The sequence below is a fragment of the Antennarius striatus genome, chromosome 4, assembly GCF_040054535.1.
Source record: "Antennarius striatus isolate MH-2024 chromosome 4, ASM4005453v1, whole genome shotgun sequence".
Taxonomy (NCBI): domain Eukaryota; kingdom Metazoa; phylum Chordata; class Actinopteri; order Lophiiformes; family Antennariidae; genus Antennarius; species Antennarius striatus.
In genome coordinates, this window is record NC_090779.1 from 8,091,867 (window position 1) to 8,111,236 (window position 19,370).

At 40.6% G+C, this 19,370-nt stretch overlaps 1 protein-coding gene across 1 annotated transcript; it reads right to left on the minus strand.

Moving 5' to 3' along the window:
* Nucleotides 1-25: 25 nt before the first annotated feature.
* pkp3a (plakophilin 3a) lies at nt 26-18,249 on the minus strand. The gene is made up of 14 exons (XM_068313317.1): nt 18,169-18,249; nt 15,573-15,750; nt 11,042-11,133; nt 9,753-10,534; nt 8,792-8,915; nt 7,536-7,740; nt 5,448-5,622; nt 4,935-5,052; nt 4,682-4,846; nt 4,415-4,597; nt 4,176-4,329; nt 3,540-3,735; nt 3,316-3,403; nt 26-1,140 (listed from the first exon to the last, which is right to left on the minus strand). The coding sequence occupies exons 1-14, from the start codon at nt 18,232-18,234 to the stop codon at nt 1,099-1,101; spliced, it is 2,568 nt and encodes an 855-aa protein (XP_068169418.1). The 5' UTR covers nt 18,235-18,249; the 3' UTR covers nt 26-1,098.
* Nucleotides 18,250-19,370: the final 1,121 nt, after the last annotated feature.

Below are 19,370 nucleotides of genomic sequence, written 5' to 3' on the forward strand. Positions count from 1 at the left end.
CATGAGCGACGTTACAAAGCAACACTTGACTTCCAAATCTGTCTTTATTTTCTCAGATAAGTCCATTATACATAAATCTGGTTACAACACAAAAGCAAACAAAACAATTGCATAAACACAAAGTGACCATTTATACCACGAAAAAAGCTAAACTACATTTTTTGGTTTAGTTTTGGTTTTTATTATGTACATTTCATGAGAATTAAACGTCCAACTCAAATTATCTCCAATGAAGTTCCTGGAAAACAATCAATTATTAAACATACGTATATTGTATATTTTCTGTGTTCATTCCAGTTATTACAATCGACAGTATGTTGGAGTATGTTAAAGTTAAAAAAAACAAACAGGTATGAAAGTGGAGAATCCTGTTCAACAAAGCGATTACATATGTCACACATCAACATTTCACATGAAAATGCTGAGATTTGAAACCACACAACTTTGAAGGATCAACTACTATCCCCAAATTTGTTAAAAACTTACCAATAGTCAAATTCCAGCAAATATTTTCTTAAATCTATTGTGTCTACATTCTAGATAACCATATGTTATGACTTCTTTAAAAATAGGTATTCATCTAAAAATTAAAAATACAAAATTAATAGCTACAGTACAAAATACTTGCGTTCTTCGTAAAGGAGGAAGCAATATTTACAAAAAAGCCACATTTGTACCATGTTAGTCAGAATTCTCATCACAGCTGAGGTACAAGAGTGAGACGATACGGCACGAGTGTCCATCATATTGTCCATCAGTGGAAACGACAAAAGCAGCAGCTGCTTCATGTGAATACATGTTTCTCAACAGAAAAGAAATCCCTGATTCCGCACCAAGACATAAAAAGTTCAGAGTAAATGCTGAGGTGCACACTTTGTGTTCATCAACCGTCCATCAAACTGGATCCACGTCTTGTCTGAACTGACCATCCATTACGTCTTTAAAGAAAACGCTGCATGTCCGTTCAGGTAGATCCTCCGTTGCTTTGGTGTTCTCCTCAATTCATGTGTCTCACATAAACTGCACCTACACTATGATAAAAGTCTGTTGTCTCCTCATCTGAGAAGATGTGTTCTCCAGAGCAGACTGGCTTCAACATTAGATTGTCATCTCTGTAAAATCTTGTTTCGTGAATCCTTTCTGTAAATAAATAAAACATAAACAGCACTTTAGAAATTAAAATTAGAACAGGATTTATTCAAAAATAAATCAAAGCATAACAGTGCCGACATCACCCCCTTGTGACGAAATGAATCCCAGAGTTATCTCTGAGCTCACAATACAGAGGAATACAAATTGGCACAACACGACTGTAAACAGTCTCATTTCTGTCTCTGTGCATATTTTCTGCAGCACACTGTATGTAAGGAGGAGTATTAATTGAAAAGTGTATTTAAGACATGCATTTTTTGCTCTGCTGGGACTTGTTACTAAGAAATACGCTGAACACCGCGCCCTGGGGAGGGGCAAGTCATGAATTGCCACAGCTGTAAACCCTTCCAGTACCTGAGATAAAGGTGCAGAACTCAATGACTCAAATGCATGAACGTTAAAAGAGCCGTGTGACCAGTCAGAAAACGAAGGTTACACACATGTGCCACCCAAAGGATGAGGGCTTTTCACTGAGAGAGGAATGTCATTGTCACACAGACACATACACACCTTATCTTTCACTCTCACTTTTTCACCAATGCACACATGCAGATATGAGAATGAGGATGAGGCTTGGATAAAGAGAACATTCACCACTGGGCATATTCCTGCCTGTTAGCGGCTGGACTGCCTCTTCAAATGAAATGCATGATTTATTAAAATGAACAGGTTTTGCTTTAGTGCATTTATTTATTTTTTTGCTGAATATACCGTTGTGTTCAGAATAACAGTCCCACATCACTAGCAAAAAAAAAAAAAAATCACTGTTTTAGGTCAGAAATTCAACTTCTACACTGCATGCAAGTTTCTAGGAGTCCCAACAAACATAAAGTGGATGCTGCTGAATCTGTGAAACTGAGTCATTAATTTAAAGAAGCTTGTTCTAAAAAAAAAAAATTAGAGGTTCTGATTTCAATTAGTGGGGTCATTGATTATGTGGGGAAAAAAGGTGTGAAACAGGTGGCCTCAATTTAGGTTCAAGGCAACTGATGCTGTGTATGCTGGCTGTGTATTTGTCCTTGAAAAACCGTGTATAATGGGTCCATTGTTCAGAAGAAGAGCAGTCTTTGATTAACATGTTGATAAAAGAGGGGAAAACCTATAAAGAAGTGCAGAAAATGATAGCTGTTCAGCTAAGATGATATCAAACACTTTAAAATAGTAGCAAAAACCAGAAAGGTGAGAATGGAAAAACAAAAATGAAAACAGTATTCAAATGGATCAGAGTAAACAAAATGCCAAAGGCTCAGCCTGTGATCAGCTCCAGGAGGATCGGAGAAGATCTAAGGTTGCCTGTCAGTACTGGAACTATCAGATGGCGTCTGTGTGAACCCAAGCTACCAGCAAGAAGCCTCTGCAAAGTCCCACTGTTAAAAACAGAGGTGCTGAAGCGGTTACAATTTTCTATAGAACACACTGACTAGCCTAAAAAGAAATTGAGCAACATTTTGTGGACCAATGAAAGCAATTATCAGAAACCCTGTCCCCCGCCTCACGCCCTGTGCCAGCTGGGATAGGCTCCAGCTCCCCGTGACCCGCTGCAGCGGATAATGCGGAAGAAAATGGATGGATGGATGGATTCTCAGGAAAGTTGAATCTTCAAGCATTTCTTAGTTTGTACAGTCGATTTTTGAATTTGTAAAGAAATATGTCAACACTGCTATTTTTTGAACATGATATTTCTCGACATTTCGTAAAATCTTTCCAAATTCAGTGACTTTTTCCCATTTTGTTGTATTGAAATAGAATGTGAAGGGTCGCCAATTCCTTTGTGTGCATTAAAATAAAATTAATTTGAAGAATATTGTTGTTTACTCACCTTTTTAAACACACTTATTATTATGAACATAACAGTGTGTGTAATTTTTTTTGTTAAATATTTATAACATCGCTACTATCAAATTTTTTAAGAATGCATGTTAAAAACTTGTGGCTGCATGACCTGACACTTAAATGACACACCATGACAACTAACTTTAGACATCCAGACATTGAGAAATCCCTTTTAAGACATCTAATAAGATGACATGAACAGGTGATGTTAGTCTCCTGAGATTCATAATCATTTTCAAAACTGATGTAGTATTTTCGATCATCTGCTGATTTTTCCCCTCTGTGTTTTGCATGCAGAGTTCATTTTGGCTATTTCTACAGTGTTCTTACCAATTTGTATGAGCTGTGCAGCTTCTTGTACTGGTACATGTTGCTGAGAACTGTAGCTGCTGCTTTGGCTGCTTTTATCTTCCCTGGGCTGGAAAATAAGATTCATCCAAGGTTAACAAATGACATCATGTGCAAAGATATTCAACACGAAACACTGTACGGATGTACAACTTTCTGTATCTGGGTTTGTGCCTGGTAGGGTTACAGCTTTGCAGACCACTCACCTGTTGTCATGTGAGGTTTTGATGCCGACCAGTTTTGGCAGGCCATCGAAGAAGCTGACGTCTCTGGCAGCTAAGGAGCTGCTGGTCACCAAGTTGTTGAGAATACCACAGATGTTGACCACAGCCTCGCTGGACGGTTCCTTCTGGTATCCATCAGCGGGAAGTTTAGTCACCAGTGGGTTCACCACCTTGGTGGCTGAATAAATAAATGAATATTGTTATGATAGTGTGATAATAACCTATTCTCAGAACAAGATTATTCCTAAAAACTAAACTCTGGATGAAAGTATTTATTAGAGATTTATGTATTTCTTGTCTCGTCTTATCTATCAATAGGATGGCATTCCCCAAACCACTATCACTTAAACTATTGAATATTTAATAATTACGTTATTAACCAATTACAATCAAAATTTATTTGAATGATTTCAATTTTTTGCCCAATCTCATCTAAAACTATAATCAGATACCATAGTTGTCAGGGGAACAAAGGGGACATCTCAAAATGCACCAATTTTTGGATTTAGTCTTGACAAAACAAACAAAAAAACCAACTAGCAACACAATTCAACAAAAGTGTCAAATCATGTATACCTAATGAGAATAACATTAAAAAAAAAAAAGAAAAAGACTGACCCATATCACTCTTATCCCTGGCATGGCGGGACAGATTTCGGAGCAGTCCAGTCAGAGAACGTAGCTCCAGATCGTTGTTGGTTCTCAAGAGGTCTAGAAGGACCGGCTGGATGCGCTCCTGCTCCAGACTCACCCTGCTCAGCACCGAGGCCCACTGTGGGACAGAGACAGAGCTCAGGAATAAAACAGACATGAATGCATTGGAACGCTTTGACACCAGTGAGGAACGTCCTGCTGACCCTCTTGTCTCCGGCGGTGATGTTCTGCAGGGCTCCAGCAGCGGCCTCGCGGGTGATAGGGTTGAGCTCACAGTGTGTCAGCACGCCTTTGTAGACCCCCACTATCTGAGGGTGCCACAGCCACTCCATGCCCTTTGGCACCCGGGCAACCTCAGTGAAAGTGGAGAGATCCTGGCTCTTGGTCTGGGGAAGGGAAATATACCATCAGGCAGTGAGGGAGACGGAGTCCATGTACACCAGATGCTGATGATTAAATCTCATACGTACATTTTTGGCTTTCCTGCTCTGAGGAGTGAAGCAGCCAATCGCTTCACCCTTTCCTGTGTCCTGGTCTCTGGTTTGGCCCTCCAAGCGCATCAAGGCAGATGGAGGTATCTCACCGTAGAGCTGGTAGGAGAGGTTCCTTAAGATGCACACAGCATTTTCAACCCCCTGTGAACCATCACAGACAGATGAAGAATGAGACTACATGTGAACAGAAACAGCAGATTAAATTCAGCTTCACCTTTCCTTCCCTCACCTTGTCTTCTGCCTTGTTCTCCTCAACAGAGGCCTTGATGTATCCCACCAGAGCATCTACCAGCCCATGAGTTTCTCTCATCTGCTGACGGGTCTTCTCATTCACAGAGCTCAGGTTCCTGAGCACAGACAGAGTCAGGTCAGAGAACTAATCAGGTCAAATTCTGTCAGGGGTTATGTATCTCATTATTTGGACTAGTTAAAGCAAGAGGAATTGTGGGAGTGCGTTTCTACACTTGGCACAGTGAGAGCACCATTAAAACATTCACGTCCCAATGGCATGGTAAATACCACACTGGAAGCACTGGAAATATTCCCACATGTCAATTAATTGGGAGAGAAAACTCATCCAGGGAGCAATTAGACAGAGCAGAACCAAAGCAGCTTGGGGTGAGAGTAATGATGGATTTTGCAACAACAACAACAAATAGTGACGGGCGTGGTAAAAGCTCTAGTAGCTATCAGCTGGTTGCTACCAAAAGAACAGGATGTGGTCATGTGAGGCATTGTGCACCTGAGGCATCCCGTGGTGTTGTAGAAGACCTCTGCCTCCGAGGCGGACAGCAGGATCTCCTCCGAGTCTCTGCCTCCTGCCAGGGGGATGAGGACCCGGTCAGTCAGATCCGGAAGAGTCTCCCTGGCCAGTTTGGACTTCAGGCTGTCCTTGGATGAAAGGTTCCACAGGATACCTGCACACAGACACACCCCAAGGTTTTATAGACTGATGGATTATCTTTTACTGGAACAGGGGTTGGTAATTCATTTTTACAAGGGATTACAGTACATGAGAAACCTGAATTGTGTCACTGGGCCAAACCAACAATAACTTGTATAATAACAACAACAACAATAATACTATAATAATAATAATAATAATAATAATAATAATTCTGCTCAACATTATTTCCTTGTAAAATACACTAAATTATTCAAATATTTTGAATAGCTGGTACTGTTAACCAGAAGAAAACAATATATTTATATTGGCTATGTGGTGTATGGGTCAATAAGAAAACAAAAACTATCAGTGCCATTTATTTTGAACTTTTTTTTAAATCTCCACAAACTATATGAATTGCGGTTGTTGATTTTCCTTCTCTTAGCGTGAGCTGACATCTTGAGGGGACCTGGTTAGCATCACCTGTCACTGTTAACCTAACTCACAGCTCACGCACGCGCATATATTCAGTCGGAAGTAAAGTAAGTACCAAACGGAAGTAACGAATGTAACAGTTTTCAAGATAAAATGTCGAATTTCAAAATAAAAGCATCCCATTTGGATCTCACGCACGACAAAGGTGCTTAATTTACGTTGTAACTGTTGAATGACCTATGGGGATTAATTAAGTTGATTAAATTTTCACTTACAATTCAATAAAATATTAATCCAGCTAATCAGGATTATGATAGTTAAAGCGAAGTAAACATACATTTGTCTAGATCTACTCCAAAACTCAATTATTTTTTTCTCTTGTGCCTATTTATTTCTTTTATGTAATCCATCAAGTGGTTCACTTTTGGAAAAAGATTAACTTCATATTTTATGTCCAAGACCACATATGCCCCCACCACTAGAAAACAGGAGAGATGGATGTGCCAACACAGGCAGACCTTGTTGTGAAAACAAACATTGTACTATTTAGCAACCAATCAGAAGGGAGACCTGAATAAATTATCCTTCCTTATCTAATAGTTATTTTGGGCTGAAATAATCAACTAACTTTTGTGTCAGATGACACGACCGATGCCGAACTAATGTTTCCATATGTCAGCGTGGCATCAATCCACAAGACTAATTGTCTTGACAGCAAAAACATGTATTACACAAGCTTTCCCTTACAAAGATTACCAACATAAACATAAATAAAGTTAAACTTCCAAAAAAGCTGAACTCTCAAAACTTTTACAATGTCAGCAACGAAACTAAAACATTAGTTCTCATCATATGGTTAGATTAAGACCTCTGTGTCACATTTTGGTAGATTACGCAGACAAAAATACTCAGTTCCTGTTACAAGTTGTCACTGATTCACAGCACCAGCAAGACATTTACTGGCTCAGAGAAAAGGGTGAGATAATCGGAGTGGCAGATATACAGTCGGCCCACAGGCCCAGAAGGCTGTTAGAGTCTCCGGTCTCTGGTTCACGCAGGGAAAAGACCAGAGCTACTCTTTTACGCACACAGGCACTCCAAACGTCTCTCAAAATTCCATCTGAATAGAGTTGCAACATATAACTTCTGAAACGTCTGAGAAAATTCTGAGAAAGTATGACTGCTATTTATGCAATTCTGAACGGCGACAGCAGATAAAGCTAACAGACATGAGTGCTGATGGGAGTCAACCATAAAAAGAAGACAAACTGGGAATGGTCAACAGAAACAAAACTCAACTAAGAGTTTCTCATTCCTCATCCCACTAATAAACCTCAAACTATCACCACAATCTCCTTCTGTGGTGTGCACAACATTAATTTTAAAAGCTACATCTCTCTCAAATAACTTCAAATCTTACTACTAACTAATTTACATTCTGGCAGTCTGAGATCACCCCCTCTAGCGTCACATTTTTTAAAATCTGATACGAGTTCTAGATTTTCCTACCGGTGATGTTTTTGCGCAGCTCATCGTCTGGTTCCTTCAGTGCCTCCACCAGCTGAGGGATGCCGCCCTCCTCGATCAGGGCTACCTTGTTGTCCATGTTTTCATAGATGGCGTTACGAGTGGCGCCAGTGGCAAAACGCTGAACTTCCTGGTTTTCACTGTTGAACAGCTTCACCAGTTCAGCAATGCCCTTCAAGTTCCTCACCTAAAGATGGAACAGCAAGAAAAAAAGTTGCTTAAATTTGGCCAGTCGTCATTTTGGTAATGCTGCTTCACCCCGTTTTGCCCATAATGACTAAATACCCAAATGTCTTATTAGTGGCTTATTATGAAGAATATTATTAATATTAACAGAAAACATTTTTATACTTTAAGAGAGGGCCCTCATGTGTGAATGGTTATGCTGGTCAGTTCTCACTCAAAAACTCAGAGTGTGACTCTTGGGGGCTGCTCTCTGTTTCCCTTGTATTATTTTTTATGAATTTGTGGGGTTCTATCTTTAATATCCTAATAATAACTATTCTGATTATTTTTGTTATAACTAGGATTAGAGGTCTCAGACGTCAGAATATGGAGACAGGGGAAGAACAACAGGGGAAGAAGGTTCACCTACTGGACTTCTGCTGAATTCAGGTGAAGACATCTGGTCCAGTGGGATTTGGACATTTGGTGAAATGCATTTTTACTATTTTCACAGAGTTTAGGTAGGTCTTATCTTTCTACAGTAAGTGTTGCTAAAGCGACAAGGTTAACTTGTTTCTTCTGGACAGGGTCAGGCCAAATCCTTCCCGCCGTTTAAAGTCTTTACCCTAAGCTAAGAAACCGTCTGCTGGCTGTAAATTCACATTTACTGTTTAAAGCGTTTAATCTGACTCTCATCGAGAAATTCAACAGATTTCATTAATTGAATTGTTTATAACTTAATGGTGACATTTTAATATGAAATTCTACTCATATTTTTTCAGAGCTGTGCAATAATGTTGTCAAAAGGTTGCATCCTCACTATCTGTCATTCAGTAGCTACTGTACAAGGAATGGAGTCCAAAGCTATTTACAGTGATGACAAGACACTAAGCAGGCTATGGATCAACTTGAGCACACCATAAAGGACATAAAACTGTTTTTACTTCACATAGAGAAGCATCCATCAGTGGCGGCCATCGTCTGAGGGAAACATAACTGAGCTTCTCACCGAGGAAGAGAGGAAGCACTTGTAGGAATTTAGGCACAAGTTTAGACTGATTTAAGTGTAATACCTCATTTTTGGCATCGGTGTCATTATAACACTCATGCTGAATGTAGGCAGCACCCAGGACTTGTAGTTCAGGGTCAGGCTCTTTCAGGTGTTGCACTGCAGCGGCCATGTCCAGTGAAGTGATCCTACCAAAAAAATCAAAAACATTTCATGACGAATGTAGCCTGCTTTAATGCACAAGATTACTGTTGTCAGGATGAAAACAGTAATTTTTTATTGATGATTTGTTTCTGGTCCATAAATTTCAGCTTGATGGCCTCCTTGGAGTCACAGAGGTCTGCAGATCTGCTCGGCTAACCACACGCTGTGGGATGTGTGAAATGTGAGGCCTGAAACTGAGTTGCCACACCCTAAACCAGTCCTGCTGCTACGGAGCAATGTCCCCAGTTATGTCCCACAGTTTTTCGGAAACAGGCTATTCATGTGACCACTCCCTTAAAAAAAAAAACCTCCCGACACACTGAAACGAATTGAGTCAACTGAATGACTGGAGCTGTTGTATCTGCTGCCCAGCCTTACAACGAAATTAAAAGATAAGGCTGGAATCGTTCCATGTTTTCCGACTGTTGAAAAAGCCACTAACGGACCAAACCCAGTACGGAGTTTCTCTCTCTACAGCGCCAGACTTTGCTATCCTGCTCGTGGTTTTTAGTCTTTAACCTGTTTTGTTCCCTTTGTGGATACAAACTTAAGTGGGTTTAACTTCAGTTTAACATTAAGCAAACCGGATTAGATAAACCATGCGCTGGGAACGACTTTCGCTTGTGGATTAATATATATTTGGTGCATTAGTGCAAGCTCCAGGACTTCAATTAGATTACAGTCTATCAGAGTTTATATAAACAGAAAACTAGTAGGATGTGCATATGAATACTGTATAATAGTTATTTGGATGCATGTCCACATCACTGACAGCACCAGGCTGAAAACCATCATCCATGTAAATGGACAGACTTTCTTACCCGCTGAGGTTGCCCATGCTGGCTCCCATCCCCATCTGCCCGCCGTAGATGTCCATGCCTCTGCCCACGCTCTGCATACTTTTCACGGACATAGCTCGGGAGATGGTGCCCTGACGCTGATTCATCATGTTCGCCTGGGAGCCGGAGGACACACCGGACGCGATGAACCCCCTGTCCACTCTGTCCATGCCTCCGCCAAAAGAACTCGAGGACATGTGGCGCTGTGTGGTCCCAGACATAGAACCCATGCTCATCCTGTTTCGGTTTGTAATCCTGCTGATCGTGCGGTGGGCCGGGCCTTTGAAGGAAGGCTGATGGACGATCTCCATGTCTCCCCCAACCATGCCTCCGCCACGGATAAGAGTGCCACTGAGAGACCGCTGCATGGTTTGGGGATAGCCCATGGTGCCCCCTCCTTGTCTCACCTGGCTGGTGTAGCCGTTCATTGTGCTCTGGGTATACTGGCGGCTGAAGGCGTTGTCACGGTCGGAGATCAAGCTTCCAGCATCGCTTCCATCAACAATCCAGGGATACGTCTGTGACGTGTTTTGCCGCATGGCGTGCATGGAGAGGGGTTCGGAGTCTAGCCTGCCCTGATGCCTCATACCCCCTTGGTAGTTGCTCAAATGTGAGTCTTCTCGGTAGTAACCACCACCGCCACCGCTATAAACCCCTCCACACCCATAAACCCCTCCACCCCCAACACTGATCTTGTGGAGCTGGGCCATGTCTGGACCAGCAGACTGGCAGCTGAATCCTGACCTCTGGGTTGCGCGTGGCCCCTGAGGATAAAGAGACGAGTAACTGTTAAAGTTCAATGTGACAAGACTTTGCACAACGAACTAAAAGCGTGGGTGACTTCAATTGAAACAAAAAGCAATTTAAAATCTGATCATAGGGAGGTGACAACTGGAGAAATAAAGATATATGTTAACATTAATTCCTATTTCTCACAGGAAAATCTGAATCATTTAGTCTGCATTTTATATTCTACTCAGTTCACTTTGGTACTGACTAGAATATAAAACACAGACACAGTGGAAAACTCAAACATCTGTGGCACAAAGCCAGTTTTCCTGCTGAATAGCTAAAATGGAGGAATCTAGAGGGTGGACTTGAAATCCTTGAGCTGGTCTCATCACAGCCTACTGTGAAATACCACGCCGGCCGTGTCCTGGCGAGCCTTTTTGTGACACCATCACATCCATTTAAAATGACCCGTTTCACAATCAGCTTCAGGAAGCAAGTGAATACATACAGAAACAGGCAAATAACCGATCAGCACTCACCAGAGTTTTGGAGCCGGTGTACATAAAGGATGATTTAGAGGTGAAACCTGGGTTGTAGGTGTTATATTTCATGGTTGAGGATCCACCGTGTTCTGGGAACAAACACAGAAAACAACACAACAAATGAACACCTCGTGCAGTATGACACCGAAAACAACGGTGTCTGTAATAAAATCAGCTGAATGTTATTTCATTGCCCCGTCCGAAGGGCAACATGTCCTAGGAACACAGTTTCATACAAAGAAAATTCAAAACGAATCTGAAATACTTCTGCTGAGTCAGCAGTAATCTTGGCACAACCATTTCTTCAAACTTTACAGTCGTTTCAGTGAACGATAACCTCCTTGTGTTCACACAGACAGTGTTTCCTCATTACACGGTGGAGAAAAGACTGTAACACAAGGAAAAATGTGAACTATTAATACACACACACACACACACACACACAGACTGGCAGAGATCGGTGAATTCCCTTTGCACAGAATGCGGAACCCATCAAAAATAGAGGCTCAGTAAGATGGAACAATCACAGCAAACCAAAACCAGTTCATGCCAATGCATGAAGTGGTCACCTATTGTTTTAAACCTATAAAAGATCTAAATCATTCTTTTAATGAGCTCCAAATACAACAAAGAATGTGAGACGAATGTGCAAAAACTAGAGGTAGAAAAAGATTGAGTTTGAGGTACAAAAACATTTCCTCTAGATAATTTTCAGTTATGGTAATGAACACTAGCATTGTCAAACGTCTTCAAATATCATTGTAATAAAATATAACAAGTGCACGTAAATGTTATGATTAAACACCTCGTGATTGAGGTTCAAGCTTTTATGCTGAAAACAGCACTATGAAAACAGTAGAGGCAGAAAAGAGATAAAGACAAGTGGAGCCGCCGCTCTTGTCACATTGCTCACATATCTGCATGTTATTTTAGAGCCACTCTGTTCGCCTTTTATTCTGTGCACACTTTTGTTATGCATCAGAAGTGCTAATAAATGTTTGTTTTTCAAAAAGGAATCCACAATTACAGTATCTCTGTTCTGAAAGTCATCCGGCATGAAGCCACTACTGACGCCTCCTGAGCTGAATACTCAGTGCTCAATGGTGCATGGAAAAGATGCATGCTCCTTGGATTTCTATGCGGGATATCATATTAATGTAGTTTACATGTATTGAAGTAGAACTGTGCGATGAGCTAAAAATTTCAAACATTTCCAGTTGTGTTTGTTGTGTCAATAGATGACTAAGCTCCACCACATGAAGAACAAGGATTAAAACCAGTTGCAAAAAAAAAAAAAAAAAAAATCATGTTTACTTTCTATGTTGTCAAGTAGAAACACATTTCCAGAAAAGTTGCGTCAGTATCTCAAATGTAAATAGAGCAGAATGCACTCACCCCACACTCATTTGTGACATGTAGTCAAGTAAAAACAATACAGATGATATATCTAAAGTTTCCTTTCATGCACTTCACTGCTTTTTTTTTGTAAATAAGAGCTTTAATGGCAACAGCATTCACAAAACAGTTTTGACTGGGGTGACAGAAGGCTGGGAAAGCTGCTGAACGCGTATAAATCACCTGATTGCACCGTACATGAGGACATGTGTTTGGGTGTGAAAGGAGAATCTTTAATAGAATCAGTCAAACACAATTATAAGTTGAGGTTTATGACAGGGCTGTATTAAAGGGTATAAAATCAATGTTTTGTTATTCGTCACAAACGGATTTGTGTTTTCTCGAATTGTAAATCCAGTCGTTGTTTGAAACTCACTTTATGCACATTGAGCAAAACTAGTGTCTGTGTAGAAGCATTTGTCTGAACATTTGCAGGTCCCATGTGAACACCTGGGAGGGGCAGTCACACTCCATTTATACAGAACACACACACCAAACCAGTTGGTATGAAGGAGAATGACAAGTTACGTCCTTTGGCTCGGCCCCAGCACAACTCTAGAAACGCCTGACACTCCCTATCAACAAGCTGGAAACACACCTTGAAACCTCCTTAAACACGGAGTTTGAACTTCTGTGTTGTCTTTTGAAAAATCAACAACGGTCTAAAAGCTAAGAAGTCATTTCACACACATTCGCTTTCTGCTTAGACTTGTCCACCTGCGAATGCCAGTGAGTCACTGTCATTAATACACTGCAGTTGTTTAGCGTTTGGATTTAAAAGAGGAGGAGGTGCTCTTCCCAGAATCCTCTGGGTGTCTTTCTCACATGTGGGTACACGCATTAATTTCAGATGTCACTGCATCTTTTATCCTTATTGGTGGCGATTTTGTTTCTGATTAACTCCTCTGAATTCATAAACAGGTGAAATGTCTCCATTCATGGTTAGTTTTCCTGCCAGTGAAGCCCCGGCTGAAGGAAAGGCGAAGAAAGAGGACAAGATCTCCTCAAGCCTCCTGCACGATCTGTGGCTGTGTGCTTGTTAGCAGAGTGCAGTGCGCCTTCGCACATAAACGCTCTCAACTTCACCTCAGCGCGGAGTCTTGGTAGGCAGTCACGTGATACCGTACTCGCATTCTATTGGCTGACGGCATCCAGAAGTGCGCTACGTTTTGTGAGTCTCGGACTTATGCGAGACGCAAAAGTGCTTTAAACAGTTGATAAGAGTGTGGGAAAAGGTAATACAGATAGAAGGTGGTTTAATATCAGTATGAGGAGGGTCATAGACGTTTAAATTACCGTAAATAATAAGAAATAGTTCATCGATCTATGGCGGAATTCGTTAATCACGTGTGGTTTCTGGAACGCATTAACCACAAGTAACAAGGGCGCACTGTGATGCAAAAAAGTATAAAACTCTGGGAAGATGTGTCCAACCACTTTTATAGAGTTTCAGCATGAATGCATATAAAGGTGTGGAGCCAGGTTTTTTTTTCTTTTAACAAAATGAAATATGGTCATTTTCAAGTTGGATTTTCAACTAAACGGGGCGGTCAGGCGTCGGTGGAGGAATGTCCTCTTGTCTCAATAGACCAGAGCTACCGACAGTGACTGAATGAAGCTAAGGTGTCAGTCGACTATAGTCTACAGTCCGCCCATCACAAATGACGTGAGCTGTGTTGATGTTTGGAAGAAGGTATTGCTGGTGCCTCAGGGAGATGTTAACACCAGATAAGTGAGAAAACGGCTCCTCTTATTCAGCTCACTTGATGACAACGTCCTGAATCTGAGCTTCTTCCTATGGTTTAAGTGAATTTTGGAATCAAGGGGTTGCACAGGTTTTAGTCACCTCATTTCAAAGACAAAACTCCTTAGCTGCGTCAAACCAGCAGCTGTAATCCTCTATTGAACAATTTGACTCCTACTGATGGAATATGTCAATTTCACTACAGGAGTGTCGCCGTTGGTTACAAAACAGCCTTCCTCAGCTGTTTGTGTTCAGCTCAGGCAGACAGTTTGAAACTCTGACGTTTGGACGGACAACAACACAGCTGGTTCTCACTGCAGTGTCCTCTCCCAGGTATCGCTGCCCCACAACTCCCAAAGCCGAGCGTGATCTGAAACCCAATCTCATAGAGGGCAGTTCAGTCTGCTATCAGGAAAGTTCATGAAAGCAGTGCTTGTTTGGGCCTGTTACACATTAACCCTTTCTCATGTACTGGTTCATATAAATTTCTACTGAGGGAGGGAGGATTCAGTTCAAACCTAGAGAGCAGCTGAACGGACAAATTCCACGATGAGCTGATAAGAATGAAGTGTGCAGCAATACGCATGAAGAAAAACAGCACAAGCATACTGGTGCTGTCAGAGGACTGGAAGCTTCAACACAAAGCTTAAATACCAATATCAATTTCTCTTTTTGATGCCACAAGGAAAAACATATCATGTTTTATCAAAACATAAACACAACAACGCTCTATCACAGCAAAGAGGTATGAATATTTCTGAACAGGAGAGTGACTGTGGTAAACATGAACCTTTTTCATATGAAAGTAAACACATCCGTCCTGAACCACACATTCAAAAGCCCCAGGGACTGTGAAACTATTTTAAAAAAACACTCACACCAAAACAGAAAAGCCCAATTTTAGGCATTTTAAAGCAATATAGGTCAAAAGAATTTGATGAAGTTTTCTTTGCAACTTTCAAACTTGTTGCTGCATCAACTGTACTCATGGTCATTCATTTCATTTCAAAATAAAGAACCACTCCACTCCATATAAAGATGTCCTAATTTTATGGAACATTCATTATTTGATTATTACAATTACAGCTCCGGTGAAAAATCTTATGTTCAGTTTTTTTGGAGCGAAGCCCAGGGCCAGGAGGTTACAGGACTGACAGGTCAGACTACTCAGTCTATACTTCAGCACAGGAACCAGCTATCAAGGCCATAAAACAGGTGTCACACTGACATCTTCTAGTTCACCTGTGTGGACAGTTTGAGTGGTTTGGTTTTAATTAGTCCAACAACTAGCCTGAATTCATGGCTGTGCGCCCTTCAGGTGAGAGTAAAGCTGAACACAGAGCCGCTGTCCTTCCTCTGGAAGTAACTGAGTGTAATTGCTGTTTTTACCTGACATGGCGTAGTGTGAGGCTGACCCATTCTGACGCGGAAGTGTTGACTTCTCCGCCAGTCTCATCTGAACCTGCTCGTGGACGCGTCGCGCTTTGGCCACCTGGTCCGAAGCGGAGCTCCCGCTCCCGAGCTGGACGTCAGACGGCAGTCCGTAGGTGGTGACCAGGGTCTTGGGCTGTAAAGCGGACAGAAACACGCCATCTGAAGCCACCTCAGTCATCGTAGTGAGTCAAAATGAAGCGCAGGTTGTGTGTCTGAATTAAACACAGCTAATGAGCCGTCCGCGTCGTTCAGACTGTGGAGCGCGCAGTGAGGCGCACGGAGGAGCGCAGCCGCAGGAGGCGGAGCGTCAGTAAACCGATACTGGAGTACCTGACCAACAGGTGCTCATCTGCTTTGCATTGCATGCACTGTTTCTGCGTGAGCCCAACCAAAACTAAACAATTTTCTGCCTGAAGCTTCCCGTTGTCAGCTGACTGTGACATTTCGCACCGACCGACGGGCCCAGCTCCCTGAACCGACCCTCAGTTCAGCCTCACCCACTTAGTAGGAGAACCGGATCACACTTTTCATGCGCTTTTCTTTTCAGATTTTTAGGTAAAGGTCGGTTTCACTTTTTGAATGGTACATAAGGCTTAAGAAGAAGCATATTTCACTACATATTTTGCTTATATTTCCTGCCCCCCTCTCATGTTATCTACAGTATTTTGAATTTTATGTATTACTGATAACTGACTTAAATACTGTACTTTCTCACAAGTGTTAGTACTTGAGAATTTCCATTTTAAATGACAAACTACTCCACTACAATTCAGAATGAAAAATTGCTGTATTTGTTTTCCATGTACTTCGTAGATAAAGATTTTGTTGAAAGAAAATACATGGAATATCCCCTGCAAAAAATGAAGCAAACCTCCTAACTAACCTATCTAAAGAAGGAGAAACTCGCTCCACATCAAAAACTACAGCAGTAAAATTCAACTTTCACATTTAAATGCTTCATTTGTTTTAATAGGTAAGTAAACTCAAAATGCAAAGAACCAAATTTTAATTTTTTTTCTCGACTATTGTCTGTTTAGTAGTGTTAAAATACGCTTTGACAGCATTTCTTATTAAAAAAGCTTATTAAAACTAATATAATATGATGGAAAAGAAGCAAAAAGTAATTTGGACAAGTTCTGGAGTTGGTACGGTTCTATTCTAGATCATTGTTGTAATTTCCCCCTGAGGGATCAATAAAGTATACTTCTTCTTCTTCTAAAGTCAGTGATAAAGTTCTTATTCATTAACAAAGTGAAGCTAACAGTCATCAGTAAACAACACTGTTGTTTACAGCTGTGCATTGATGGTACAGAAATATTTACTCAAGTGAGTAGCAAGCACTTGAACAGAACGTTATTCCCTCTATACCTCCATCTTCACTTGAAACCACTGCATTTATTTTACACATTAGCTGCTTTGCAGATTCAGATATTAAATATAAAATAGAATCTACAAATACATGGTGCTAATTTATAACAAGTTGGATGATTGTAAATATAGAGATCGAATAAAGCTCCATCTGTACTTTTGGTGCATCACTAAAGTGATAAATTCATCAATTCATCTGTAAACATAATTCTGTCAAATAATAATGGGTCCTTCTGTTTGACTTTAAACATGTTTTTGTTCCATCTCTGATGTGCTTTTGCTTATAAGATTTTAAATACAGGACTTTTACTGTGACAGATTACAGACATATCTTACTACATCTTAAATAATATACAGATAATAATAGATAATTATAGTAATAATAATAATAATAATAATAATAATAATAATAATGTTACAGACAGACAAGTGATACAATGGATCTAACTGTTTAATCTTTTCTTTTTCTATATTCCTCATCATTTAGTTCCTTTTCTTCAGTTACTTTGAGTGCTGAACTCGTTACTGCTCAGTGATGTTTTCACAAACTATTGTGGTTTTGTGTTGGGTCTTTCTGTTCTGTAAGAATGAATGAGAACTCTAAGGTGTGCCGGAGTCTCACCCTGTTATTAAGTCTGAGCCACACCTTATTTTTTTTATCAGGTTTGTTTTATTAGAGCTTAGCAACAGTGAGTCACCGCAACCAATCAAAAAAGTGATATGAAGCACGGTAGCATAGAGGTATTTGTTGCTTGCAGCAAGTTTGTTGTGTCTCTAACTATCCTGTCTGGGCAGAATAAAAACCTCCATTCTGGATCAAAGTGCACATATTTCCTTTGTTTCCCTGTTCACTGGCTGCCTTCTTTAGTGTGGATGCATTTGAAGAATAAAATAAAAGATCAAGTCTGCATAAAGGATGTTCAAACAATCAAACCTGCATCCTCTGCTTGTCTTTGAATCCCCTTTTATTCATGCAAAGATTTGCTCACAGTCTTTCTCACAGTCTTCCTCACTAACATCCCCAAACTCAGCTCAGAGAAACAACTAGCATCACCTGGCTTTACTCAACAGTTCAAACATCTTTAACTTAAATAAATCTGGTTAGAATATTAAAAACAGATTTACAGATGACTTACAAATTACTTACAGATTACATTTACAGATGTAGTACATTCTGACTCACCATTACCACTGATGATGGGTTGGTTGCTGTGCACCTGTGGCGTCTGTGCAGCTGATCTGATCTCATGGGATTTTAAAAAGTATTACAGTTTTATTCACAAACACCACCCTGAAAATTCCAGTGATCCCATTGACTGTGGGCAGGTCATACACGAGGCCACGGGATGAGTTACACCACAGGGTGTGGACGTAAGACGTACTGACGGAGTGCCACACAAAGATGAAGAGTATTTAACAAATTTAATTGTTTAATTCAGGCTGTAGCTTTGCTAATGAAGAGGAGGGTCTTAGTGGGAGTTAGGAGGACTTTTTATGATATAAATGTAGACAAAACATTCTATTTAAGATGTCTGATATACTTTTCTGTGCTGTGTTTTTTCAAGAATGTTGCAATAATTTGTAGGACAGATGACTCACTTCATCAATGGGGGGGGGGGTGGCGTCAGAGCAGGTGTAGTTAGTGACTTATCCACCCAGTTCAGGTAGAGTGACAGAAATTGTGTGTGTATGCGTGCATGTGTGCGTCAGGGAGGGTAATTGCATGAGGGAGTGAGAGTGACATTTTGTTCTATCTACTGTCTCATGAGTCAGCCAATTGTATGTACTGTATGTCGTCTGTCGGTCTGTCTGTCTGTCTGTTGGTGTCTCAGAATCCCCACATGCCCTGAAGTACAAACATTACAAAACATGAAAGTAAAATGAATGAAACCGTTTCACAGGTTGTTTGAACGCACACGCCTCCTGAGAGTTACTGTAAATGAACCGTCACTGGAGCCTCTTTGGGAAACCGAGAACTAAAACAACGACTAAATGCAAAAAAAACTAAAAGAAATGATAACAGTGAAACTAAAATGGCAATATATTATATGTAATGCTGTATACTATGGGTACCATGGCATCTCCATTTACGCATGACAGCACCATTAAATGGTTTATTGATTTACTTCTAATGTGTGTGAATTTTTTTTCCACAATCCAAATGCTATTATTTTATTTTGGTCACTAACAATTTATTTGGCTCTTTTTTTCTAGGTCCTGATCGTTTTGTCCAAATACATACACAACACCAACATTAATATCTAAATTACTGCTGACATCGTGTTGACGATGCTCATATGATAATATCTTATATAAATACTGCGACATCCTTAGAGGAATTTGAGCTTGTTTGCTGTAGCGTGTGGCAGTGATGTGTTCTGGGTT

Bases quoted from the DNA above. Each gene is read 5' to 3' on its own strand.
- pkp3a (XM_068313317.1), bottom strand. From the start codon at position 18,234: ATGAGATCAGATCAGCTGCACAGACGCCACAGGTGCACAGCAACCAAC. The intron at 4,847-4,934 runs GTGAGGGAAGGA...GATGGTTCACAG, and splicing joins AGAACAAGGCAGAAGACAAG to GGGGTTGAAAATGCTGTGTG. The intron at 3,404-3,539 runs GTGAGTGGTCTG...CTTATTTTCCAG, and splicing joins AAAACCTCACATGACAACAG to CCCAGGGAAGATAAAAGCAG.